Source organism: Mustela nivalis, assembly GCF_964662115.1.
Source record: "Mustela nivalis genome assembly, chromosome: 9".
NCBI lineage: Eukaryota > Metazoa > Chordata > Mammalia > Carnivora > Mustelidae > Mustela > Mustela nivalis.
In genome coordinates this window covers 38,771,418-38,793,018 of record NC_139028.1, presented here as the reverse complement: position 1 = coordinate 38,793,018, position 21,601 = coordinate 38,771,418, and the positions used below count along the sequence as shown (strand labels likewise).

At 36.3% G+C, this 21,601-nt stretch overlaps 1 protein-coding gene across 3 annotated transcripts in view; it reads left to right on the top strand.

The window, feature by feature from the left end:
- The window catches only part of ARHGAP42 (Rho GTPase activating protein 42), a gene marked incomplete at its 5' end in the record, with an annotated part of 285,594 nt that overhangs the window by 59,713 nt on the left and 204,280 nt on the right, over positions 1-21,601 (top strand). For all 3 annotated transcript variants that reach the window (XM_082683338.1, XM_082683336.1, XM_082683337.1), the window contains one exon: positions 11,582-11,677. In XM_082683338.1, coding sequence (XP_082539464.1) covers positions 11,582-11,677 — 96 coding nt within the window. The remainder of the gene's footprint in view (positions 1-11,581; positions 11,678-21,601) is intronic.

Genomic DNA, 21,601 nt, shown 5'->3' with positions numbered 1-21,601 from the left:
GACAGAGGCTTATGTATTTGCCTTTCAATTACTATTTGTAATCAAGTATTTCCAATCTTTAAGAGGATGTTAGTCATATGAAAAAATTCTTTTCCCATAACCATATCGTTCATGTATAGCCATGATATTACACAATATTGTACACTTTTGTTTGGCCAAAGAAAATCAATAAAAACACAGTTGTGAAAAACCCAAATATGCTGTCACAAACATAGCCAGCCATTTAAGCTATGCACACTTTCTGAACTTGTCATTCCATTTCACTTTCCTTAGAAAATTTTTGAAGGTTCTCTACATTAGTTTATTTCTTGCTTGGTTAACAAGATTTCATTATTCAGTCCAGGAATTTTTTTTTAAAGAATGCTGAAATGTGCAGGAATCTATTAACTATTGAGACAATACTTTTAAGTTTTAATAATCTGTCATTGAGGGAATATGAGTGTTTTTATAACTTTTATTAATGTATTTGGTGTTAAGCAGCTGGTGGGAATATGCACTTAGGTAAATGGTAAATTTGCCTTTTTGGATAGAAACAATTTGACTATAATGATGTTTGCTATCATTTTAGTGTTTCCTTGGGTCAGCAGGTACTTTAGCTACATTAAACTTGCTGCCAACATATAATAGTGAGTTATCTTAAATCCCGAGAGGTGAGCTTAATGTAGGTTTAGTAATCAAGAGCCAACTGTAACATAATATTCTAGTCAGTTGTTTCCTCCTTAAAAATTACCTATCATAATTATACCTACTATTATCAAGCTCCTACTGTGTGCTATGCTGAGACATTTACATGCATGATTTCATTTGGTTACTATAACAATGAAATGAGTATATTATTAAACTCATGTCACAGATAAGTAAATTGAAACTTGAAGAGTGTAAGTAACCATTCCACAAAGCAAAACTGAAAGTTTAACTAGGAGGCTTCCTGACATCAAAATCCTTGTTCTTAATTTTTTAATGGAACTTTTTTGTATTAGAGGACGATATAGGAGATAAAAATCTACACTAGCTTTCTCTCTAATGATTTAAGTTTGTGGAACTCTTAATTTTTTTTTTTTTTTTTTGACTGAATGTTCTCCTCATCAACCTTGATTAGACTACCAGAATAATTTTTTAAGAGTCATATTTCTTCTAAGGCAATGGTGAGATTTTAGGTTAGCACCTAAGATCTGGGCTGCTGTTGTCAGTTTCCACTGCTTTGCTTTTTGCCCAGCTTGCCTAAAGATTAAATGAAAGAAATTTCTAGCTATTCTCTGTGGCGCCTTAGATTTCATGTACTTGATTTCATGACCAGATCATTAGGTATGTTACTTTGCTGGGACTCTGGTTTTTCTCCATTCCTCTTAATACCTTTTATACCTAGAGGCAAGGCTGTAATTAAGTCATTTCTTATTTGGAATTAATTTTTGCCGGTTCTGGATAAGTTTACCTTTCCTAAATAATCTGAATTCCTGCATTCTGTTGGTTTATTGTCAGCTTCCTCTGCTGGATGCAGTAAGGATTAGAGAGATTCTCTGCTCTCTACAGGCTTACCATTTGGTGAGAGTTATGGGAGTTAGACACAAATATGTATAATGATAGAATGCAAAATTGTGTGGTATGTCAATAGATATCAAAAAGGAGGTATATTATAGTAATGTAGTACTTCTCAAAGTTTTCTATTAGAGGAGGGGAAAGCATACCCTCAGTCTGAGGACATGGCCCAAACTGGCTTGCTTTGATGGAAGTAAAATGGTATAAGTTAAATTCTTTGATTCTTGCATAATTCTTGCGTAATTCTTGTGTAAAAAGCACAGTATGTGCTTTTTTAAAAATGTGAAACAGGATAAAACTCTTTAACTTACATTTTCCCAGTTTTCTAATAAAAGTTACAGCACCGGGAAGCTTTGTGAAGTCTTAACATGCTACCGTGTATGATAGGTATGTCAGTATTTGGTATCAATCAGTAAGCCGGCAGATGTGTTGCTCTGGTTGGATTATTTCAGGTGGATTTTAGATTAATTTAGAAAGGCAGGTTTTAAAGGTGCTTTAGAAGGACTGGAAGAAGCTACCTGCTGTAGCTTCAAGTATAGCCAACTGCTATACTCAAGTTCTCAAGTATAGCCAACTGCTCTTTAGAGGTGTGATGAAGCCTCACAGTGGAGCTGTGAGTACTTCTTTATTTGAAGACATTTGAAGGTCTTAACAGAAAGCAAAGGGGTTTTTCTTTAGCACGGAGACTGACTTCATCCATGTTGAGAGAGTTCAAGTTCAGAGTCATTTGGCAGGCATAAAGAGGAGGCAGAGAAGTTTGAGAAAAAAAGATGCTCTGAAAAACCTACACGAAAAATGATATGCTTGAATTGCTTAGTAGGTAACAATTTAGTGTGGTGCTTTAAGAAGGAAATTTTACCCAGTCCCATCATGATTTAACCACAAAATGTATTTGGTATATGATACCAAGAAGGAGCTGATGGAAAAAGCAAGCTTTTTAAGAGTTAGTAAGAGGCTGCTACATGGGGGTTCCTGGGTGGCTCAGTGGGTTAAAGCCTCTGCCTTTAGCTCGGGTGGTGATCCCAGAGTCCTGGGATTGAGCCCCACATTGGGCTCTCTGCTCAGTGGGGAGCCTGCTTCCTCCTCTCTCTCTGTCTGCCTCTCTGCCTACTTGTGATCTCTGTCTGTCAAATAAATAAATAAAATCTTAAAAAAAAAAAAAAAGAGGCTGCTACGTGGCATGAAAGTTAAAGTAACAGCAGATTCTCTTCCCTAGTCACTATCTTGGATAGGTAAGATACTTCAGGTAGCCAAAAGAAAAGTGGGCTGGAGGTGAGGGGAGAATAATAAAACACTTCCCATTGCTCAATCTGTTGATAAGACTGTAAGTTGTAGATGCCTGGCAGTAGTATAAAATGAGTGATTGGACTAGGGAGAGGTCGTGGGTGGGAAAGTAGACCAGGAAGCCCACAAAAATGTGCCAGCCCATCCTGTGTTGCTGGGAAGCTTAGGAAAGCTGCAAAGTTCCCATGTTGGGTAATTCCATGTTTTTTTTACTTAACTTAAAAAAAGGCAAGAGAGGTATTTTACTCAATTTTGCTTGAAAGTCCAGCATTCGGACTTAAAATCACCATGTCGGATTTGCCTGCATGTAAATATAAAGCACTTTTTTAAAGAGAACAAGTATTGAGGTAGACAAGATGCCTTAAGAGAAAACTTGCTGAAGGAGAGTGTGAGGAAGAGAAAACTCCAAGGCAGCAGAGGAAGGGAACTGAGGAAGGGAGAGAATCCTGAGAAGCTGCAGTGTGCTATTGTTTCCTTATCCCTCCTTTTTCAAGCTTTTATTCCCCAGGGTAGAAAGATGGGTGGTTTATTTCATTCTTTGAACTTTCTATTTTTAACTTCACTTCTAGCATCAGTGAAGTCTTTGTGGGTTTTCGTTTTTAATTTTTGTGGAATTTGCAGCATTATGGATAAAATCTGGCCAACTGTTGGTTCCTGTTTGTTTTTGGGTTGGAATCTTCTGAAACTACTTGCCAGACACATATTATTTATGAAATTACAAAGTGTTTTGTCTTAGAGGCCAGCACCACTATTTATTTTCACTGAAGCTGTCTTGAAGATAGTAATTTAATTCATAGACTAAATATGTTGTGCTTACAATGAAAATATTTTGTATTCTGCATTTGCCCTCTTAATAAATAGTGGTTTAATAGTTAACATTTGTTGAGAACCAGTATTTCAAGTTTGTTCTGTTCTGTACCAGATACTGTGCTAAGCCAGTTTCATGTAATATTCATGACAGTCTTGCAAGGGTTTACTATCTTTCTTTTGTACATATGGAACTTGAAGTTCGGAGAGGTAAGTGCTTGCTCTAAGACATATTGCAGTAGGTGGAGGTCCCTGGATTGGTGACTATGTCTGTTAGACTCTTGTACACACCTAATTCATGACACGAAAGGATGAAGGACCTCTTCCCAGATCTGAGCATGTTCATCACATAATGACTTTAGTTTATCACTGAAAACAGATGCTTTGACTTACACTGCCTGCCACAAGGGTGCACATGTCCAAAACAGGATGCAGAGGTAAGACCCTGAATACGCATCTGGTATAGAAATATATGAGGCCATTTAAAGCTGGGCCAACTTGACAGTGCCAAAACAATGTTGTTCCATCCTTAAACACAGCAGGTAAATTTAGTGGCCTAGAGTAGTCTGCTCTTTTTGTGTTTCCAGAGGGATGAAGAACAACATTAGTGCCCCATTGCCCTTTGGTGATTTTTGTTTCCAGTGACCTCCTGGGAATGTGGCTATTGCTCCGTGGTAGCATTTCTCAAGGCCCACAAGGGAAGATCCTTGATCCCTTTACTGCAAGTCACTCAGTTTCACTTTAGCTCAACATACATGTATTGAGTGATTACAATTACTAAGCTTAGTCCTGAGCCTTCTTTATGAAGACTTTTCTTTAATTGTTAATATTGGACAACCAGTATTTTCTACCCATTTATGTGTAAACTGGAAAATAACAAAGTGGGCAAATAAGAGCCATAGAAATGATTTTTATTGACAAGGTCTCATTGTCTTTTTAAATACTTTCCCACACCTAGTATTCTTTTCCTTTGACTTTTCTCCATTGAGCAGTCTGATATTTGCAGTTCTTTGAAAGACACTAAAAACATAACTGCAGGTATTAACAACCCATGCTTATTTGATAATTCTTTGAGCACATTCTCTGTGTAATGTTCAGGATGATTTTTAGGAAATAAAGGCTTCCAGTTATACTCCTGTTTGTTCCCAGTACCATAAGCTTTTCTGCAATTGATCTATAGGGGATTTTTCTTTTTTCTTTTTTTTTTTTTTTAAGAGACTGGGAATGGGAGAGGGGCAGATGGGGAAGGAGAAAGAGAGAGAATCTTAAGCAAGCTCCATGCCTAGTGTGGAGCCCAACACGGGACTCAATCTCACAACCCTGAGATCGTGACCTGAGCCGAAATCAAGAGTCTGATGCTTAACCAGTTGAGCTACACAGGCACCCCCGCAGTGGATTCTTATATGAACAGATTGGTGTATACTTCTTTCTGGTCCCTCTGGTCTCTTTTGTGTCTGCTTTCTATTGGGTATTAAGGGCAAAATGAGATGAAGAATATATACCAACCTTCAAGAAGCTTAACACCTAGAATATTACTCAGTTATAACATTAGAAAGTATGGGAATGATGTGAATTTCCTTTGGTTTCTAGTCTAGCATGGTGTTTCATAATGACCATCTAATGTATGTTTGCTGCTAGTTATTCCATGCTAATAAACATACCTATCTCTAATATAGAGTTCAATACATGGAATCTTACTATCTTAGAATTTATATAACAGGTAATGGGTTAGTGAGATGTTGTTAAAGGGCACACCCTCCCTGATTTTAATTCTTGTTAGTCATTGGAATCAGCTGTGGGATGCAGCAGAAAGAATCCCAAATTTGGGGAGCAGAAGACCTGTCCAGATTTGTATCCAACTATTAGACTTTGGGCAGATTATGTTATTACTTAAATTTTTAGAGCATCAGCCCTCATAGCTTTGTGTGAGAATTAAGAAAAAAATACGTAAGAACTTCGAAATAGTAAAGTTATCAACACTATTGCTATCATTATTATGAATGTACATCAAATCTTCTTGTCAATAGTAAAACATTTTTTATTTATTACCATTTTTGGAAAATTGACAATCCATGTTTTACTAGTGGTTGAAAAGCGACATTAGGGGATTGCAAGAGTGGGAAGAAAGGAAGATGAAAGGCATCTGGAAAGTTGGAGTATTTACTCACCTTACAGAAATTTATGCTTTCAAAAATTGAGCTTTTGTATGTAAGAAATGGTGTTGAATACTCAGATAGTATTCACAGATGGTAAAACTTCCTCCCTTTATTACACTATTAGAATAGGGTAGATAGACGAGGTTTATTGATAACAGGGTAAAGAGTAAACTAGAGAAAGCACAGCAAGTGAGTCACAATGTACAGTGGAAAGTGTAAAAGAGGAGATAATGCCAAATGGGAAGGAATCAGGAAGGGCTTTTTGAAGGAAATGGAGGCTTCAGAGATATATTGAAAGAGACCATGGAGAAAAGTGTTATCTCTAGAAGGTGGAATAATAATATAAACATAGGTACAAGAGACTGGATGTTTGTGTCTAATATAAATCAGTACCCCAATGTGGTATGAATCTTGATAGGTGAGGCTGGATATGTAGGTAGAAATGCCTTTTAGAAGATTCTGTACATTTTGTTAACTTGGCCATGATTGGTGTGTTGTCATGTCTTTTAAGTCCTGTTTTCACTGATTATTCTGAGAAGCCTTCCCCCATGCACTCAAGCCTTTATGTGCAGAGCAGTGTGGCAATGTGGTTAAGTGAAGATTCTGGGTTGAAAATCTGGCTCTGTTGTTTACCAGCTTGTACAAACTTTGGGAAGCCACTTAACCTGCATGTGCCTTGGTTTCTTCATCTGTAAAATGAGAGTGATGATACCTGATTTTTGCGACTATTGTGAGAATTAATGGTTTAATTTACATTAAGTGCTTAGAAAAGTATCAGGTATATAGTAAGTTGTACCTGTAGTGATGATGTTGTTAACTTCTGTGAGAGACTTTATCATTTGACCTGTGGTAGGATTTATTTACATTCCTGATGCTCCTACTGGACTGTGCCCTTTTTGAGGAAAGGGTATATCTTGTTTTTACCTTTGTATTCTCATTGCTTTATACTATCTGCCTTCTCCATGGTAGTGTAAAGATAATTTTACAACCCATACATCTGGGGTATATTGCTCCTTTAAGTCTTAAATCTAGTCTCAGAGCAACTAGGTTTCAGGAAGAACTGACTTGTACCAGTGGACTGGCTGGTTGTACTTGCTTTGACATAAATATAGCTCACTTCTGTAGGTAACATTATAAAAATAATTCCATTAACACTTCTAAAGTAAAAGGTAGCTCTTAATGTATAAGAGGAGTTATAATTATTTACTAAGTGTGTTTTATTTCTCTAATGAAATGAAGTTTTAGTGTTTCATTAGCATCATCTAATTATGGGTGCTACAGGTTAACTCTTTGATATAAAAACATTGTTGACTAATTAAAGCTCAGTGTAATTTCTTTCAACTAAATGTAAATATATGTGAGGACATCCTTGCTTAACTTGTAGGTTAGGCAAATGGAAAAGATGTGGTGTGGATGGTACTTGTGGCATCTTTACTGTATACAACCTTGGTTGCTGGTAAATGTTATTCCTCTACGTTCACCTTAGAATGTGGCCAGATGGTTCTGACTGGGATCTTTTCCTTGTTTGTTTTCTGGTTGTAACAGTTGGGTAGAAATAGGAGAAAGAGAAACCCTTGCCTAAACTAAAACTCTATGCTTGTCATAGTTTGTGTGCTTGATCTTTCTTTTTGTACTTAAGAGAAAATGTAGATTCTTATCATTATACATTTTGATACTTTAAAATTCAACAATAGAATTTTTAAAATTAGGTTTTAAATTCTATAGAGTCAGATGTGAATCAATTTTATTTTAAAGGTTTTTAAAAAATCTTTATTTTTTTGACACAGAGAGAGAGAGAGATCACAAGTAGGCAGAGGAGCAGGCGGGGGTGGGGGGAAGCATGCTCCCCGTTGAGCACAGAGCCCAATATGGGGCTCGATCCCAGGACCCTCAGATCACGACCTGAGCCGAAGGCAGAGGCTTTAACCCACTGAGCCACCCAGGCGCCCCTATTTTAAAGGTTTTAGAATCAGTACTTCGGCACCATGCATCTGTCTATTGTTCAGAAGCTTTAGACAGTTAGGAAATAGTGTTTCATGTGATTTCAAGTCAGTTAAAGTTGTTGTGCTTTCTAGTTCAGAGGGAGATGAAGCCAAGATAAAGAGAGTGAGCTGAATTCCTCATTTTGAAGGTTGATCAATATTATTGGCAGAAGATATCGTAAGTTCTTCACTTTGATAATATTTTTGACCTGTTTATTACTTTGGTTTTTTAGAAAATGAGAACAAATAAAAGGAAAGTCAAGAACCCAGACACTTGAAGTTGAAAATGTCATATTTCAAATTTTTCATTATTTTTGGAATTATCATCTGAATTACTTGAGAACCAAGTTTTTAAAATGTAATCCTGTCTTATTATGCTTCCAAAAGGATTAGGGAGAGATAGTACTTTCTTCATTCCAGGATTGAAATAGACACCTATCTCTTACACAGAAATACTGAATAATCAGGTTGTCTTTGTCATGGCCTGATTGCAGTGCATCAAGAGAGAATTTGAAACTGCTATCAACAGATGATTTTCTTGGGCATTTTCCAATGTTATCTAAGGTCTAACCTTCATTAGGTCTAACCTTCTGCCACCTTCATTCCTGAAAAATAAATTTTTTTTTGCCTTTTCTAAGATGTTTAACATGGAAATAGCTAACAGCTTGTAAATGCTTAACTGTGTGCCAGACACTGTTCTAAGTTCTTCATCTGATTTAACTCATTTTCTTCTCACAGTAACCCTGAGAGACAGTTTCTGTTCCACTTAACAGATGAGGATACTAAGGTACAAAGAAGTTAAGGAACTTGCCCACAGTTATGGCACTTATTGGTAGAGGCAGGAAGTTAGCCCCGGTATTAGGCTCTGCTATTAGAACTTACACTCTCAATCACTTGGCTATATTGACAAGAATAGCTTATAAAGTGGGCTTCTGTGTTCTTGTTTGGGAACAGGAATTATAGTGCATCCAATGTGATGTCTGTGAAAGGACAAAGCAGCTTACCTTTCTTTGTCAAGGAGCAAGGCCATGGGAAACCAGTATTTAGGAAGAAATGGTCGATTAGGGGATATTGTGTTCGAGTTCCCTAGGACAAAGCTTCCAGATAGCTCATTGTGTTTATTTGAGGGGAAACTCAGGAACTAGTAGTGAGGAGAGGAGAGAAGGAAGAATCTCTTAGAAAATCCCTAAGCATCCTGGTTCATCCATATACACTTTCTTCAACCCATTTTACCGTAAGCATTTGTATTGTACATAAAAAAATAGTGGGACATTAAAGGGAATGTGATTCCTGTCTCAGGGAGAGTACCCACGTACAACTTGACTTAAAATTATCCCAGGAGTCTACTTTCTTTGTCTTCTCATAACATTTGATATAGGTGTTATGATTTCTTTTCCCATAGTCAGATTTCTCTACATGCACACTGTCAGATAAATGCATACTTTTGCACAGTGCCCGTCTGTCTGGAAGGCCAGTCAACTTTCCCACCTTTGTAAGTTGGACTTGAATGATAATAACTGACGCCACATATTGAGTTGCCTCATATGTACCAGGCACATACTTTGTTTAATCTTTAGAACAACTCTGTGAGATCAGTATTAATTCTCTCTTGTCTAGATAAGAAAAATAGTTTTTGGGGAGGATGAGTGATTGTCCAATGGCTCAGAGGTAAATGGTGAGGTCTAGTTCTAATGAAGCCTTTGTTTTCTAATTGACTAATAATTCATTAAGAAGGCTCTCTTTATCTTTCTTCCTGAAAGCCCAAGGGAAGGCCGTTCTTACTGTGATAGAACTTTCTAAAGCTCTTAAATTGAAAGTACTTCTCAAACAGAATATGCACTGGCCCAAAGTTTTAGCTCCCTTGTGGGAAGAGGTGTAATCTCTGAGTAGCATCATCTTCCAGAGAATAATTTGTTTATTCAAAAAAAAAAAAAATCTCTTTTGTGTGTGTATTTTGATTAAAAAAAAAAAAAAAAGCCTTTCTGAAGCTTGAGTCCTTTCACCTTCAAGAATTGTCTTTGTTCAGGGTGTTGGTGAGTTCTTTGGGTAACAATGGCACAAAAAAATGACGTTAATGTTTGAAGACCTATTCATTCACCAGTAGTACTTTGTTAGGTGTGTAGGGTTTCATGAATGGTGGGTTACCACAGTAAGTCCTGGGCTCATATCTAGGCCTGGGGCCAAACTGTTCTCTTAAAGAAAAAAGTATTCTGACACCAGTAAAAATATTAAGGAGGACTTTATTCAAGACTGCTAAAGCTGTTGAGATTATAACAACTGGGGAGAGAGATCATACTCAACTGTGAATGCAACAAGAACAAGTCGGGATTTATAATCAAGGGGCATGTTTGGGGGCTGTTTAGGGAGATGTTGGATTGGAATGGAAAATTACTAGTAGGAGACATCAAAGGAAGGAGGATTCTTGGTGAAGGTAGGACAAGGACAAAGGTAGGGGATGAAGATTTTTGGTCTCATATCCCTAAGTGGAGAATTCTCTCTAAAATGACTTGGGAGAAAAAAAATGACTTGGCAAGAATCTTGCAAAAACTGAAGTATGTAGGGCCAGTGAGGACTGGGAGCCAAGGTAGAGGCCTAGTCAAGGTAAGGTCCAGAGGAGTCTGGCTAAACATTGTTGAGGAGAGCGTCTCCGTGGGTTCTATTGCTTGAATTAAATGCAAGAGTTCAGGTATTGGACTTAAACCCATGTGAGATACCACTAACTGAAATTATAGAGTGAATTCCAGAAAAATACGTTTTGGTACTGACACAGACTTGTGTGGAAAGGTTGGTATGGATGATCAGAGTAGTTATGAGAGGTGGGATGTTTAAAGCCTCTGTTATGCTGCATTGTCAGATTGATTTATAATTTTACTTAAAAAAACTTATACAGTGTTTATTAAGTGTCAGACTTGGTTCTAAATCCCTTGCAAGTATTAATTTACTCAATCCTTAAAACAATTGTGTGAGGTGGTTATGCAGTTGTTATGCACTCTTTGCAGAAGAGGATACAAAGGGTTAAATAATTTAAAGAGGAGTTAAATAATTTGCAGGAGGTCACATAGCAAGAACTTGATGGGACTTGGATTTCCACCCAGGCAGCCTGGCTCCAGAGTGCATTCTTAATCACTCTGTTAGGCTGCATCCCAGGGATTTACTTATTATTCTGGGCTTTTCTTTATTCTCTCCAGGAATAAAGAATTCTTCTGAATTTAGTCAGACTCTGGATTTTGTTCAGACTGATGCCAGGATTGAAGAATATTTAGCTTGGGATCCCCTATAATTCACAAGGTTATATGTAAACAGCCTTGTAGGTGGCCTTAGGAGATCAAAACACATTCCTTACCTGCTCTGTAGTCTGTACATTGGGGACCCTTTTTAATCAAAGAATGGCTGCTTTCCCCTCCCTTTTTCCCTACTCCAGCAGCAACCTTAGTGGCATTCTTTCTTTCCTTCCTTCCTTTCTTTCTTTCTTTCTTTCTTCCTTTTTTTTCTTTTTTTTTCTTTCTTTTTTTCATAAATACTCCATTTATGGGGACTGAATGGCAGTTATTCAATAAAGGCTTTGGGAATTGGTTTCCAGATAATACAAAACTGGCACCAAAACTTTCTTAAAGGGGCAAATTCCCTGGGAGCAGAGCAGAACCAGTTCCTAAAATATTTCTTTATTAGTCTTTTTAAAATCTGCTTAAATTTGTCAAGCTAGTATTTTAAAAGCTTCTGGTAAGTATGGTATTACAATGGAAATTAGAATGGAAATGAAAAATCTCATATTTCATGGCACTTCAACTTATGATTTTTTTGAACTTTTAATTACAGATCTGTCTATGGCAGTACAGAAATTTTCCCAGTCACTGCAAGATTTCCAGTTTGAATGTATTGGTGATGCTGAAACAGATGATGAAATTAGTATCGGTGAGTACTACTGTTCTTTAATATTCTACATAATTTTAAAAGTCCTACTTCAGATATTGATTTCATTGAAGTCAAACAGATTCACATACCCAAATACTAAACACGTAAAATATTCTCATTTTGATGAAAGTGTAAGGGCAATTTTTGGTTGTTGTAGAGAAGAGTATTATAAATTGTCTAAAACTTGAAATGTTTTTTTTCCATAAGGAAATTACTTATTAATTATTCTATAATTTACCTCAGCTTTTTAAGAAGAGGTGGATAGCGATGTTTGTCTCTGCCTCAAAGTGAATCATTCATTCAAATACATATTGGGCATCTACTATTAAATATTCAAGGTACTGGTTTTAAGAATTATTTTACTTTTTAAAAAATTTAATACTGATTTCTCTTGTAACATGAGTATTTGTTTATAAAGGAAAAATTCAGTCATGATGTTTTAAGCCAGTGTTATTATAGGATATAAAATATTACTGAGGATCAGGAGACTTGAGTCCTAATCCAACTTTGCCTTCATTATTCAGCAATCTGACCTTGGGGGGCATTCCCCTTCCTGATTCAGATGGTTTTATTTCCCATAAAGTGAAGAGGGTTGGGTTATGTGATCCCTGAAGTTTTATCTGTATCTGAATTGTTACTGTTTGAGGATCAGATTCATGAAGCATTCCTTTTCCCCACATTTTAACAATTACTACTTAACAGTTTGTGGACAGTGGGTCCATTTATAGGCTAAATTAGAGACATATCACATAATTAGAAGACTGCATAGAATATGTATATTTTAAAGTATAATATGAAATAGAATATTACAGGTATTTAGAACAGTGACTCTCAAGGTTTAATGTATATATTAAGCAGCTGGAGATCTTACGAAATGCAGATTCTGATACAGAAAATCTCAGGCGGAGTGTGTGATTCTGCATTTCTAACAGACTTGTAGGTGATGTTGGCAGGGCTGGTCCATGGACCACACTTTGAGTAGTAAGGATTTGTAATTTCTGACATGCCCCTTTGCAATCACATTTCTCTTCTTCCTCTACCATTTCTGTTAGTTAGAGATGTATTCTTAAACAGTATATTTTTATTTTTGAGAACCTAAGTAATAAGCCCAAACCTAGCTGTGAAAGGCAAGGGCAGTGTTACTACCACTGAAGAAAGACCCCTGGAGAAGATAGGCTGACTGAGTTGGATGCATTGTGTCGCTTTAGCTTGCCTACATTCACAAAAGTACCTTCTGGATAAATCACTGGCAGAATTCAGAGTTCTTAGACAAGTTCTCCCTGCATTTAGGATTTTCATTATGCATACATCGATAGGGTCAAGGTGGTGCCTTTCAGAGGCGCTGTGGCAGGGGGTCACTTTATTTGGTTGCTCCTAAGAGTGTTAGTTACTAAGGGGAATGGAGAGGTAGCTGGCTCTTGAAATCAAAAGTGACTCCTCCTCTGTCAGTCCTCTGCTGTAGGGAGAAGGACTGCCACATGGTCCTCATCAGCATGACTTCTTTCTCTTTACAGGATGAATGAGAAAAGGCACCTTCAGTGACCATGCACCACTAGCACTTGGAACAATAGTTGTCATTTTTGTGTACCACTTGATATTTGTGTCCTAAATATCTACCCCCAACATAGGCTTATAACACACACCTGGCCAAAAAGCTTAGTTAATATTATTAGAATACTAACATGTTAGAGTTATTATTTAGAAAAAAACACCCCACATACTTATATAAGGGTATTTATTTTCACTTAGTAATGTAAATGTAATTCCAAGAAGGCAGAGGCCAGATTCTTTTCTTTCTTACTTTCTTCTTCTTCTTTTTTTTTTTTTTTTAAGAGAGATTATGCAAGAGTACAGGAGTGGGGTTTGAGGGACAGCAGAGGGAGAAGAGAATTTTAAGCAGGCTCCACAGCCCAGCATGGAGCCCAGCCTGGAGCTCTGTCTTTGACTCTGTGAACATGACCTGAGCCAAAATTAATAGTTGATCACTGAACCAACTGAGCTACCCATGGGCCCCTATCTTTTCTTTTTAAAAACCATTTTAGCTTTATCACCTGACCTAGGACCTGACTCATGGTAAATTGCTGAATAAATGACATAATTTTCCTTATAAAGTTTGATTTTTTTTTTACTTATGTGTATATTTTTCTGACAGAATGATATATATAAATTGTATATATATTTGTATGTATATTTAATAATACATATAATTTGTTTTCTTTATGGCAAATACTCTGGGTTTTCATATATATTCTGATTTTTAATAATTTCATGACTTAAAATATTGCATCTGGTTTAGATACATAAACAAGAAATAAACTCTATGGAACATTTAGGTCAGTTCTAGTTGGTCTTGTTAAAAAGTACAATAAACATATGGGTACATATTTCTCTTAATTTCCTTTAAACTATTTACTTAAAATACCTTATTAAAGTCACATGTAACTAAAGAGGTGGGGTTTTTAAATATATGCTCTGCAGCCTTGCAGGTGGATGTTAGGTGATTTTCCTAGACTGTGGTGAATTTGATTTTAGTATGGATGTTGTGCCTCTTACAGATTAGATTTGAAAGGTGTTGATCAGTGGGTGAAGATTTATTCTAGGCAATGGATACTGGATTAAATTCTAGTGTTTTGAGGGCTTTGAGGAGTTAGATCTTGGGGAACAGAAGATGAATGCTATGTAAGGATAGATGTAATGCTCCTTGATGCTTTTGAATCAGAAGACATATGTAGCTCCTGTTACTGGGAATCTGATTCAAACATTAAAATTTTATTAGGAAAACCTAATTTAGAACAAAAATTAGTGTAAAAAATTATTTCTGAAATGTAAAAATATAGCTATCTTCCTTTATCTTCACTATCCAACACTTTTTATTCCTTATACTGAGCCCTCAAGTGCATTCTAAACATTTAAAAATGAAGAGAAGACATAATGAAGAGAAGACTTAAATAGCTATTTCTAACATGGAACATTATGAGGATATGGCAAACTATTGTTTCAAGGACAGTGACCTGGGAATGTATCCCTGAGACTTATGGCTGGAGTGGGTGCAGTGCAAGGAACTATCCTTACCCACGTCTATCAAGTCTTCTTTGTTTACTTTTATCAGCAGTTTTAATTCTATATGGGAAGGTACATAGTTTTAGCTTTGTTTAAAATAGCTTGTTGAAACCCAGTTTCAGTCTATTTATTCCTCTGATTTAACCAAAGAGGAATGAAGTAGGGAAAGCTGTGACTCTTAGCATTGAGTAATAGCCACAACACTCTTGGTCCAGAGTAGTTTTGTGATGGAACCATTAAAAATGATGACTTACAAAAACTCATCTTTTATAAGCAAGCAATGTCAGTGAAAAATAACTTGTAGGGCGCCTGGGTGGCTCAGTGGGTTAAGCCGCTGCCTTCGGCTCAGGTCATGATCTCAGGGTCCTGGGATCAAGGCCCGCATCGGGCTCTCTGCTCAGCGGGGAGCCTGCTTCCCTCTCTCTCTCTCTCTCTGCCTGCCTCTCTGTCTACTTGTGATCTCTCTGTGTCAAATAAATAAATAAAATCTTAAAAAAAAAAAAAGAAAAATAACTTGTAAAATCAAGATGTTTGCAGTCTTTTTGCATGTGAGTTGTGGGAATGGATGGGAAGGTGGTTAGAAGATAAGTAAGATATGTCTGCTTTCAGTGTGCTTACAATGGAATAGGGTGAAAAATAGATTTTGAGCAATGTAAGGAAAAGAAGGTTCTTTTGTCGTATCAATATAATTATTTAATTTGTGGAAGCTGTTCCCGGAGTTTTGTAGGTAGGTAGGCCTGTATCTGGCCTGTAAGCCAGGCCCATTCTTCTTCTGTCCCCTTCTGTTCCCACCCTTTTGGGCAGGAGGAGGGCCCAAGGGAGGTTTGTGCACAAGTGCGGGTTGTTTGTTTTTTAGTAGTGTGAAACATTTCTGGCTTGGAAGGAAGCAAAATGTAATTAGTTGTCTGCAAACCCAGTATGAAATTTCTAGGGCTCAGAGAACAGGTCACTTGTTTCCAAAATTGAAGTCCTAAGCAGGACAGCATCCTGTGCCCTTCCTTTAGCACCTTTCATTCCATTCAAAAATGGCAAGAGGTCATTACTCCTCCCTTTTCCAAGGATTGAACTGAGTGAAGACTGAGTTAGGAATAAGTTCAGTAGTTGGACATTTGGGACTTAGAAATTGGTAAGGGAAGGTACAGAGTGATTACAAACTGGTGTAAAATTCAGTCCTCCTTAAATAATTATATAGGTAGACCAGATACAAAATATACTGTCATTTAACTATATTTACACAGTAAATAATGCATATGTAAATGCAAAAAAACAATGCCCACTGCATCAGTTCTCATGCCTGTATACACAAGGGAATTGATAACTTCCAAAGTCATGGGCCTACCCTTAAAACCTTACTAGTGGGAAATAAAAGGTTTATCTCTACAGAAAATAAAATAGTGTCTTTTTGTAAACACTGTTTATATTGGCTCATTCAAACAATAGAAGCTCACAGTTACTATTGTGACTCTACCTATGGGACAGGTTGTTTGGCTAGATTAATTTAGCACATTAGTGTATAGGATAATAAAAGCCTCTACATCTTGGTGTATTACTTCAGAATTTGTCCAGATCAAGGTTGTGGCATGCACTTACTTTATTTTGTTCCTATATTCGGTGCCTATAATTTGAAATCACTTTTAACCAAAGTCTTAAAAGTCTGTATTAAAAATCAGATACTATTAGGCTGAGCTAGTGCCAATAAAAATGTCATTAATATGAGGCAAACCTTGTTCATTCTATGTTATCTTAGAAACTAGTGGAAAGTCCAGTTGCAATTGTGCATAAACAGCTTAGTTAGCAGTGTTGTATGATGGCCTATGTAACTCTTAGGAAAGTTTTGGACAACACGAACCTTGCACTCAAGAGATTAAACATTTACTGAGAAGGAGAGTCAGTTTGCTAGTAAATATTTTAGGTGGGGACTTCATTCTTTTGGACACACCTAAACAAAATTCCTGTGGTGGAGACAGACAACACACAACCACTTGTCAACTAAGGTTACGGCTTCTAACTCTGAGTGCGGAAATGAGATCATCACTTAGGTAATTCCGATCAAAATATGTTCATAATGGTTGCACAGATATTTCTGACATAGCTCATATATTCCTGTTCATGTATTTACTGTTTTGAATGCAGATATGCAGACATAACAGTAACAATTGTTAGTGCTTAATAGTTGTAGAATAAAGACATGTTATGTCTTAAAAAAAAAACATTTTCTGTGGAAATCTACATACAAATTATATGTGTACAGATTAATGGATGGTAACTTAGACTCTATTATCTGTATTGGACTCTACTGATTGTTCTTGAGGAGAACATGTCTAAAAGTGAGACTATAGGACACAAATTTAAAATAATGACTTTTCAAGTCACAGGGGCTTTATTGTTTCTTCCTGAGCCAGCAGTGCTTTGCCCAGGTGCAAATATTTGTTGTTTGATTACTTCTCAAAGTAAAGTGACGTAACTGTGAGCCTGAGTCACCTTGGTATATAGACAGGAGCCCGACAGTGATCGCTGATGCCTATTCGGAGGGTGTGAAAGAGAAGAAATCTTTCAAAGTAGTAGCTGGAAAATTTTTTTCATTTTCCTTATTAGGGAAAGTACTATGGGGACAATATATAAATGATGTGCCAAATAAATCCATCCACTTTGAGAATGCATCTGTTAGGTCCAGTGGAAAGGTCCTATGTGATCCAGTTTTGCAAGTATTAAGTAAGAATATAGTCTAGGGTGGAAAACGTGGCAAATGGTTTGCTTTGTGTGTTTTGAAGAGGTTCCTATACAGTATAAAAGCACTTTGAGGTAGTAGCGTGTGTTTCAGGTTAAAAATAATAACTGGTGTATTTATAAACCCTGGAAATGTACTTAAAAGATCATAAATGATTTTAGCTAAAAAAAAAAAAAAGAACCTATTTTCTTCAACTTTAATAAAATTCAACTTTTAAAATATTGAATTATGAAATGCTTCTGGAAAGATTTTCTTCAGAACTTTGTGATTAAATATTCATCCATACAGATTATTACTGATATTTGAAGGTGGAGTGTGGTTATGATACTCTTCTTGAGCACTGCTTAGGAAAAAATTTCCAAACCAGAGACAATATCATTACCAACTGCAACTGAACTCTTCAAAAAAGAGACCTGTGATTTTTACTGGATTCTCGGAAACAATTACCTTCTCATTTGCTGAAAATGAGAGAACCTGTGAAGAGAACCTATCACTTAGAAACCCTCATTATAACCCACTTAAATGTAGTTACATAAATCAGGAAGTCTTCTATTAAAGTGGAACATTTCCAAATGCCTAAATTGTTTATACAAATAACATTTTCTTTTGAACTCTGTAGAGGAAGCATATTTTGGTTTTTAATGGCTCTCAGTTGGACAATTGAATTATTGTTTTCCATTTTTTTTAACCACCCTATTTTTGCACCCACACAGTAACCACCCACAATTAAGGATTGAAACAGCTGGGAAAGTTGCATATTTCAGGTGGTGGAGTTCCTGTCTTTAAAAAACATGCCACTTGAGAGAGAGGTTTTTATTATATTAGCTCCATGTTTTAAAGTGTGTAATTTGATTCAATTTGAAATTGAAAGGCTTAGATTCTTAAATTTCAGGATCTGAAAAACAACCGAAACTTATGTTACAACTTACTGATCTGCATTAATTCCTTGAAACTCCTTTTTTTCTTTAGTGATCTGCTTAACAAAAAAGTAGTTTATTAAGTTTCAGAGAGAACTTTCTTTTCAACTCCAGCAAATTGTGTGCTCTTCAAGGTTAGAAAGTTGTATTTATATTCCTATTCCTGCATAGTACTAGTAATTAAGTGCTTTATTTGTAGCAGAGGATTAGTAAATATTTGTTACATCAATAGTCCCCCTACGAAACCTAGTAATAGAAGTGAATCATTGTAAGTTACCTAAATAGAATTTTAGAGTCATATATTAAATAAAGTATGCATATATTTAGATATGTCTAGCATGATTCTTTTCAATATAGTAATAAACTAAACGTTATACAAGCACATACACACACCTAACTTTTGCATGTACTTGGGAATCATTTAGAACAAATTTCTTAGTATTTCTAAAGATTTCAAAGCAGAGCTAAAGATTTGTGTATTCTATAACTTAGTTACTGTTTATTGACTGTTGGATTACACTGTGCTAATCCCTGGGGACATGGGGGTGAAGCTAGTTAATAGCTCTTGTCCTCTTGGAATGCACTAATTTAGAGGCTAAAATGGCAGCAGTATATTCCTTTAGGACATAAATTAAAGAAGGCTGATTTCAAGGTGAGTGGATAGGGAGGGAAAGATCTTTTATTTGTTTTTAAGGACTTAGGATAGCTTAAATCTCAACAAAATGACTAGACAGTGAAATGAACGCTGCAGAGCCTATATAATTTGAGATGTGGGAATATGTAGTTTAACCTCATTATTCACAAATTCTGAATTTGTGATTATGCCTATTCTACAATATTTTGGTATCTCTGAAGTCAGTGCTCCTGGCGCTTTTGTGTTTATACATAAAACGTGGAAAAGTTGAGATGACTGATTCCAGCATCTACTGTATAAACTAAGGTGCAGTGAGGTAGACATGACTGTTGACCACTAACAGGGTTGTTTTTTGCTCCTGCTTATCCAGCAGATACTGGAGTTTATCTGCTCATGTTGAATATAGTCTGCATGGAAAACAGCTTTTGAAGATAACCATTTTATCTCAATTGTTTTATGTTTTTCTGTCCAGAAGCTGCATTTCTTTTTCGCTAAGAGCGATAGTCTAAATTGTGTTGAATAAAATTTACTGAGTAAATTTTAAAGATCTTATTGGCTTTATTCAACAATTTATGGATCAGGCAGCCCCCAATCTAGCAGATAGAAAGTAGTTCTGAAGAGCTGCAGGTAGCAAGAGATTTTTTAGCCCAAAGTGAACAAGAGCAAGGAAATTGTACGGGGAGTTTGCTAATTGGCTAAAGCAGGGTTACTTTCCTTGTATGGAGGTAAGGTGAGTTTGGAATTGGGTTAGGTAACTAGTGCTGAGCAAGCAAGCAGTGTTTGATTGACTTAAGGCCTTCTTTTTCTGGGAGAGCAAGTACAGAAACTTAAGGTTTGGTTTGCTTGCAAGGGGTTCAGCATGAGTGACTCCATTGGACCCAACCTGGTTACTTGAACAAGTAAAAGGACCAGAGATTAGAGTCAGGAACTTGCTTTTGTATCTTTCTTCCACTCTTTTTAACCTCCATATGCCTGTATTTCCTGCCACTAAAAGTCATTTGTTCTATAAGTACACAAGTGCCAATTAAGTACACAGGTGTCTAAAGCACTATCAGTGGCTTAAGTAATTTTATATTTTCACTGGGTGACCAACATTAAACAACCAACCACAGTTAAGCTGTAATTATGTTGAATGCTATAAAACTAAAGTATGTTATGCTAAGAGATCATTCATACTCAAGATAGACCAGGTCTAATTGGGTGGGTGGGAGGATGAGGGAAGGCTACTCTGAGGGAGTGATGTTTAAATTAGTCATGGAGAAATACTAGGCAAAGGGGGATAGGGAACAGATTCCAGGTCTAAGGAAGGGGTGAATGAAGGCCTTGAGAGCAAAGGAGATACCCAAGGGAAAAATAGCATGTGTGAAGGTTGTGGACAGGTAGATAAGACTTAATACACCCTGTGAGGAATCTGAATTTTAACCTAAAGGTAATGAGAAGCATTGCAATATGTTAATCAGAGAAATGATGTTATATTTGCATTTTAAAAAGGTTAATTTGACTGCCTATGGAAGATTTAAGAAGGCTACCCCAGATGAGCTTTTTAAAAAAATGTTTTACTTGGCTATATCTCTGGGCGTGTGCCCAGAAGAAAATGGGTCATGGGTAGCCTGACTTTAATAATGTAACTTATGGATATGATATCTATGTTTTTTTAATACGCTGGCATTGACCCACAGAACTGCACTTAGAGTGCATCTCTTTAATTTTCTTTATGAATAGAATGGTCTTAGTAAAACTGAAATTGTATGGTTGACTTGTAATTGCAATTCTGAATCATGACATACCCATGATTTTTTTTTCATAATTTCTTGCATAATAACAAATATATTTTATTGCCTATTGATAAACATCAGGTACCATAAAGGTAAGTGGTGTCTTGTGTGGATGTTAGGTGCATAGTTTACTATTTTGTTAATAATTACTTAGTTTACCCACTCATGTTGAATATAGTCTGCATGGAAAACAGCTTTTGAAGATAACCATTTTATCTCAATTGTTTTATGTCTTTCTGTCTAGAAGCTGCATTTCTTTAGTACTAGAACAATTTTAATACCTTCTTCATGTACATGTGGAGGTAGGAGGTGGGGAGTTGTACTGGCTATTATTTTTGTTTATTTAAATTATCAAAGTATTACTTCTGATTTAGAAATGTTGGCTTCGTTTCTTAGAATCCCAAGTTTAGTATCTTAGAGTAGATAGAGACCCTGGAGAACATGGGAGCTAACTCTTACCATTTTTTTTTTTTAGACACAGGTGAAAGGATGTGCTAAAGTCACACCAGTATTAGAACTTTGATTGCCCAGTTCCTAGGTCAGGAACTTTGAGATGAGTTTACTTGTTCGTTTGTTCACTCATTCATTTATTGATTCAATGATTCCTTCCTTCCTTCCTTCAATAAAGCCTTATCAAGCACCTGTGATTTGTCAGACACTGAGTGCTAAAGACACATCATTGTGCAAAGCAGAAAAATAATCCCACTCTCATGGGGATTTGTGAGAGTAGTTAGATAAGAGGTATAAGTTAATTGTACATGAAATTAGACTGATAAGTGCCATAGAGATAAAAAAGGAGATTTGATAAAA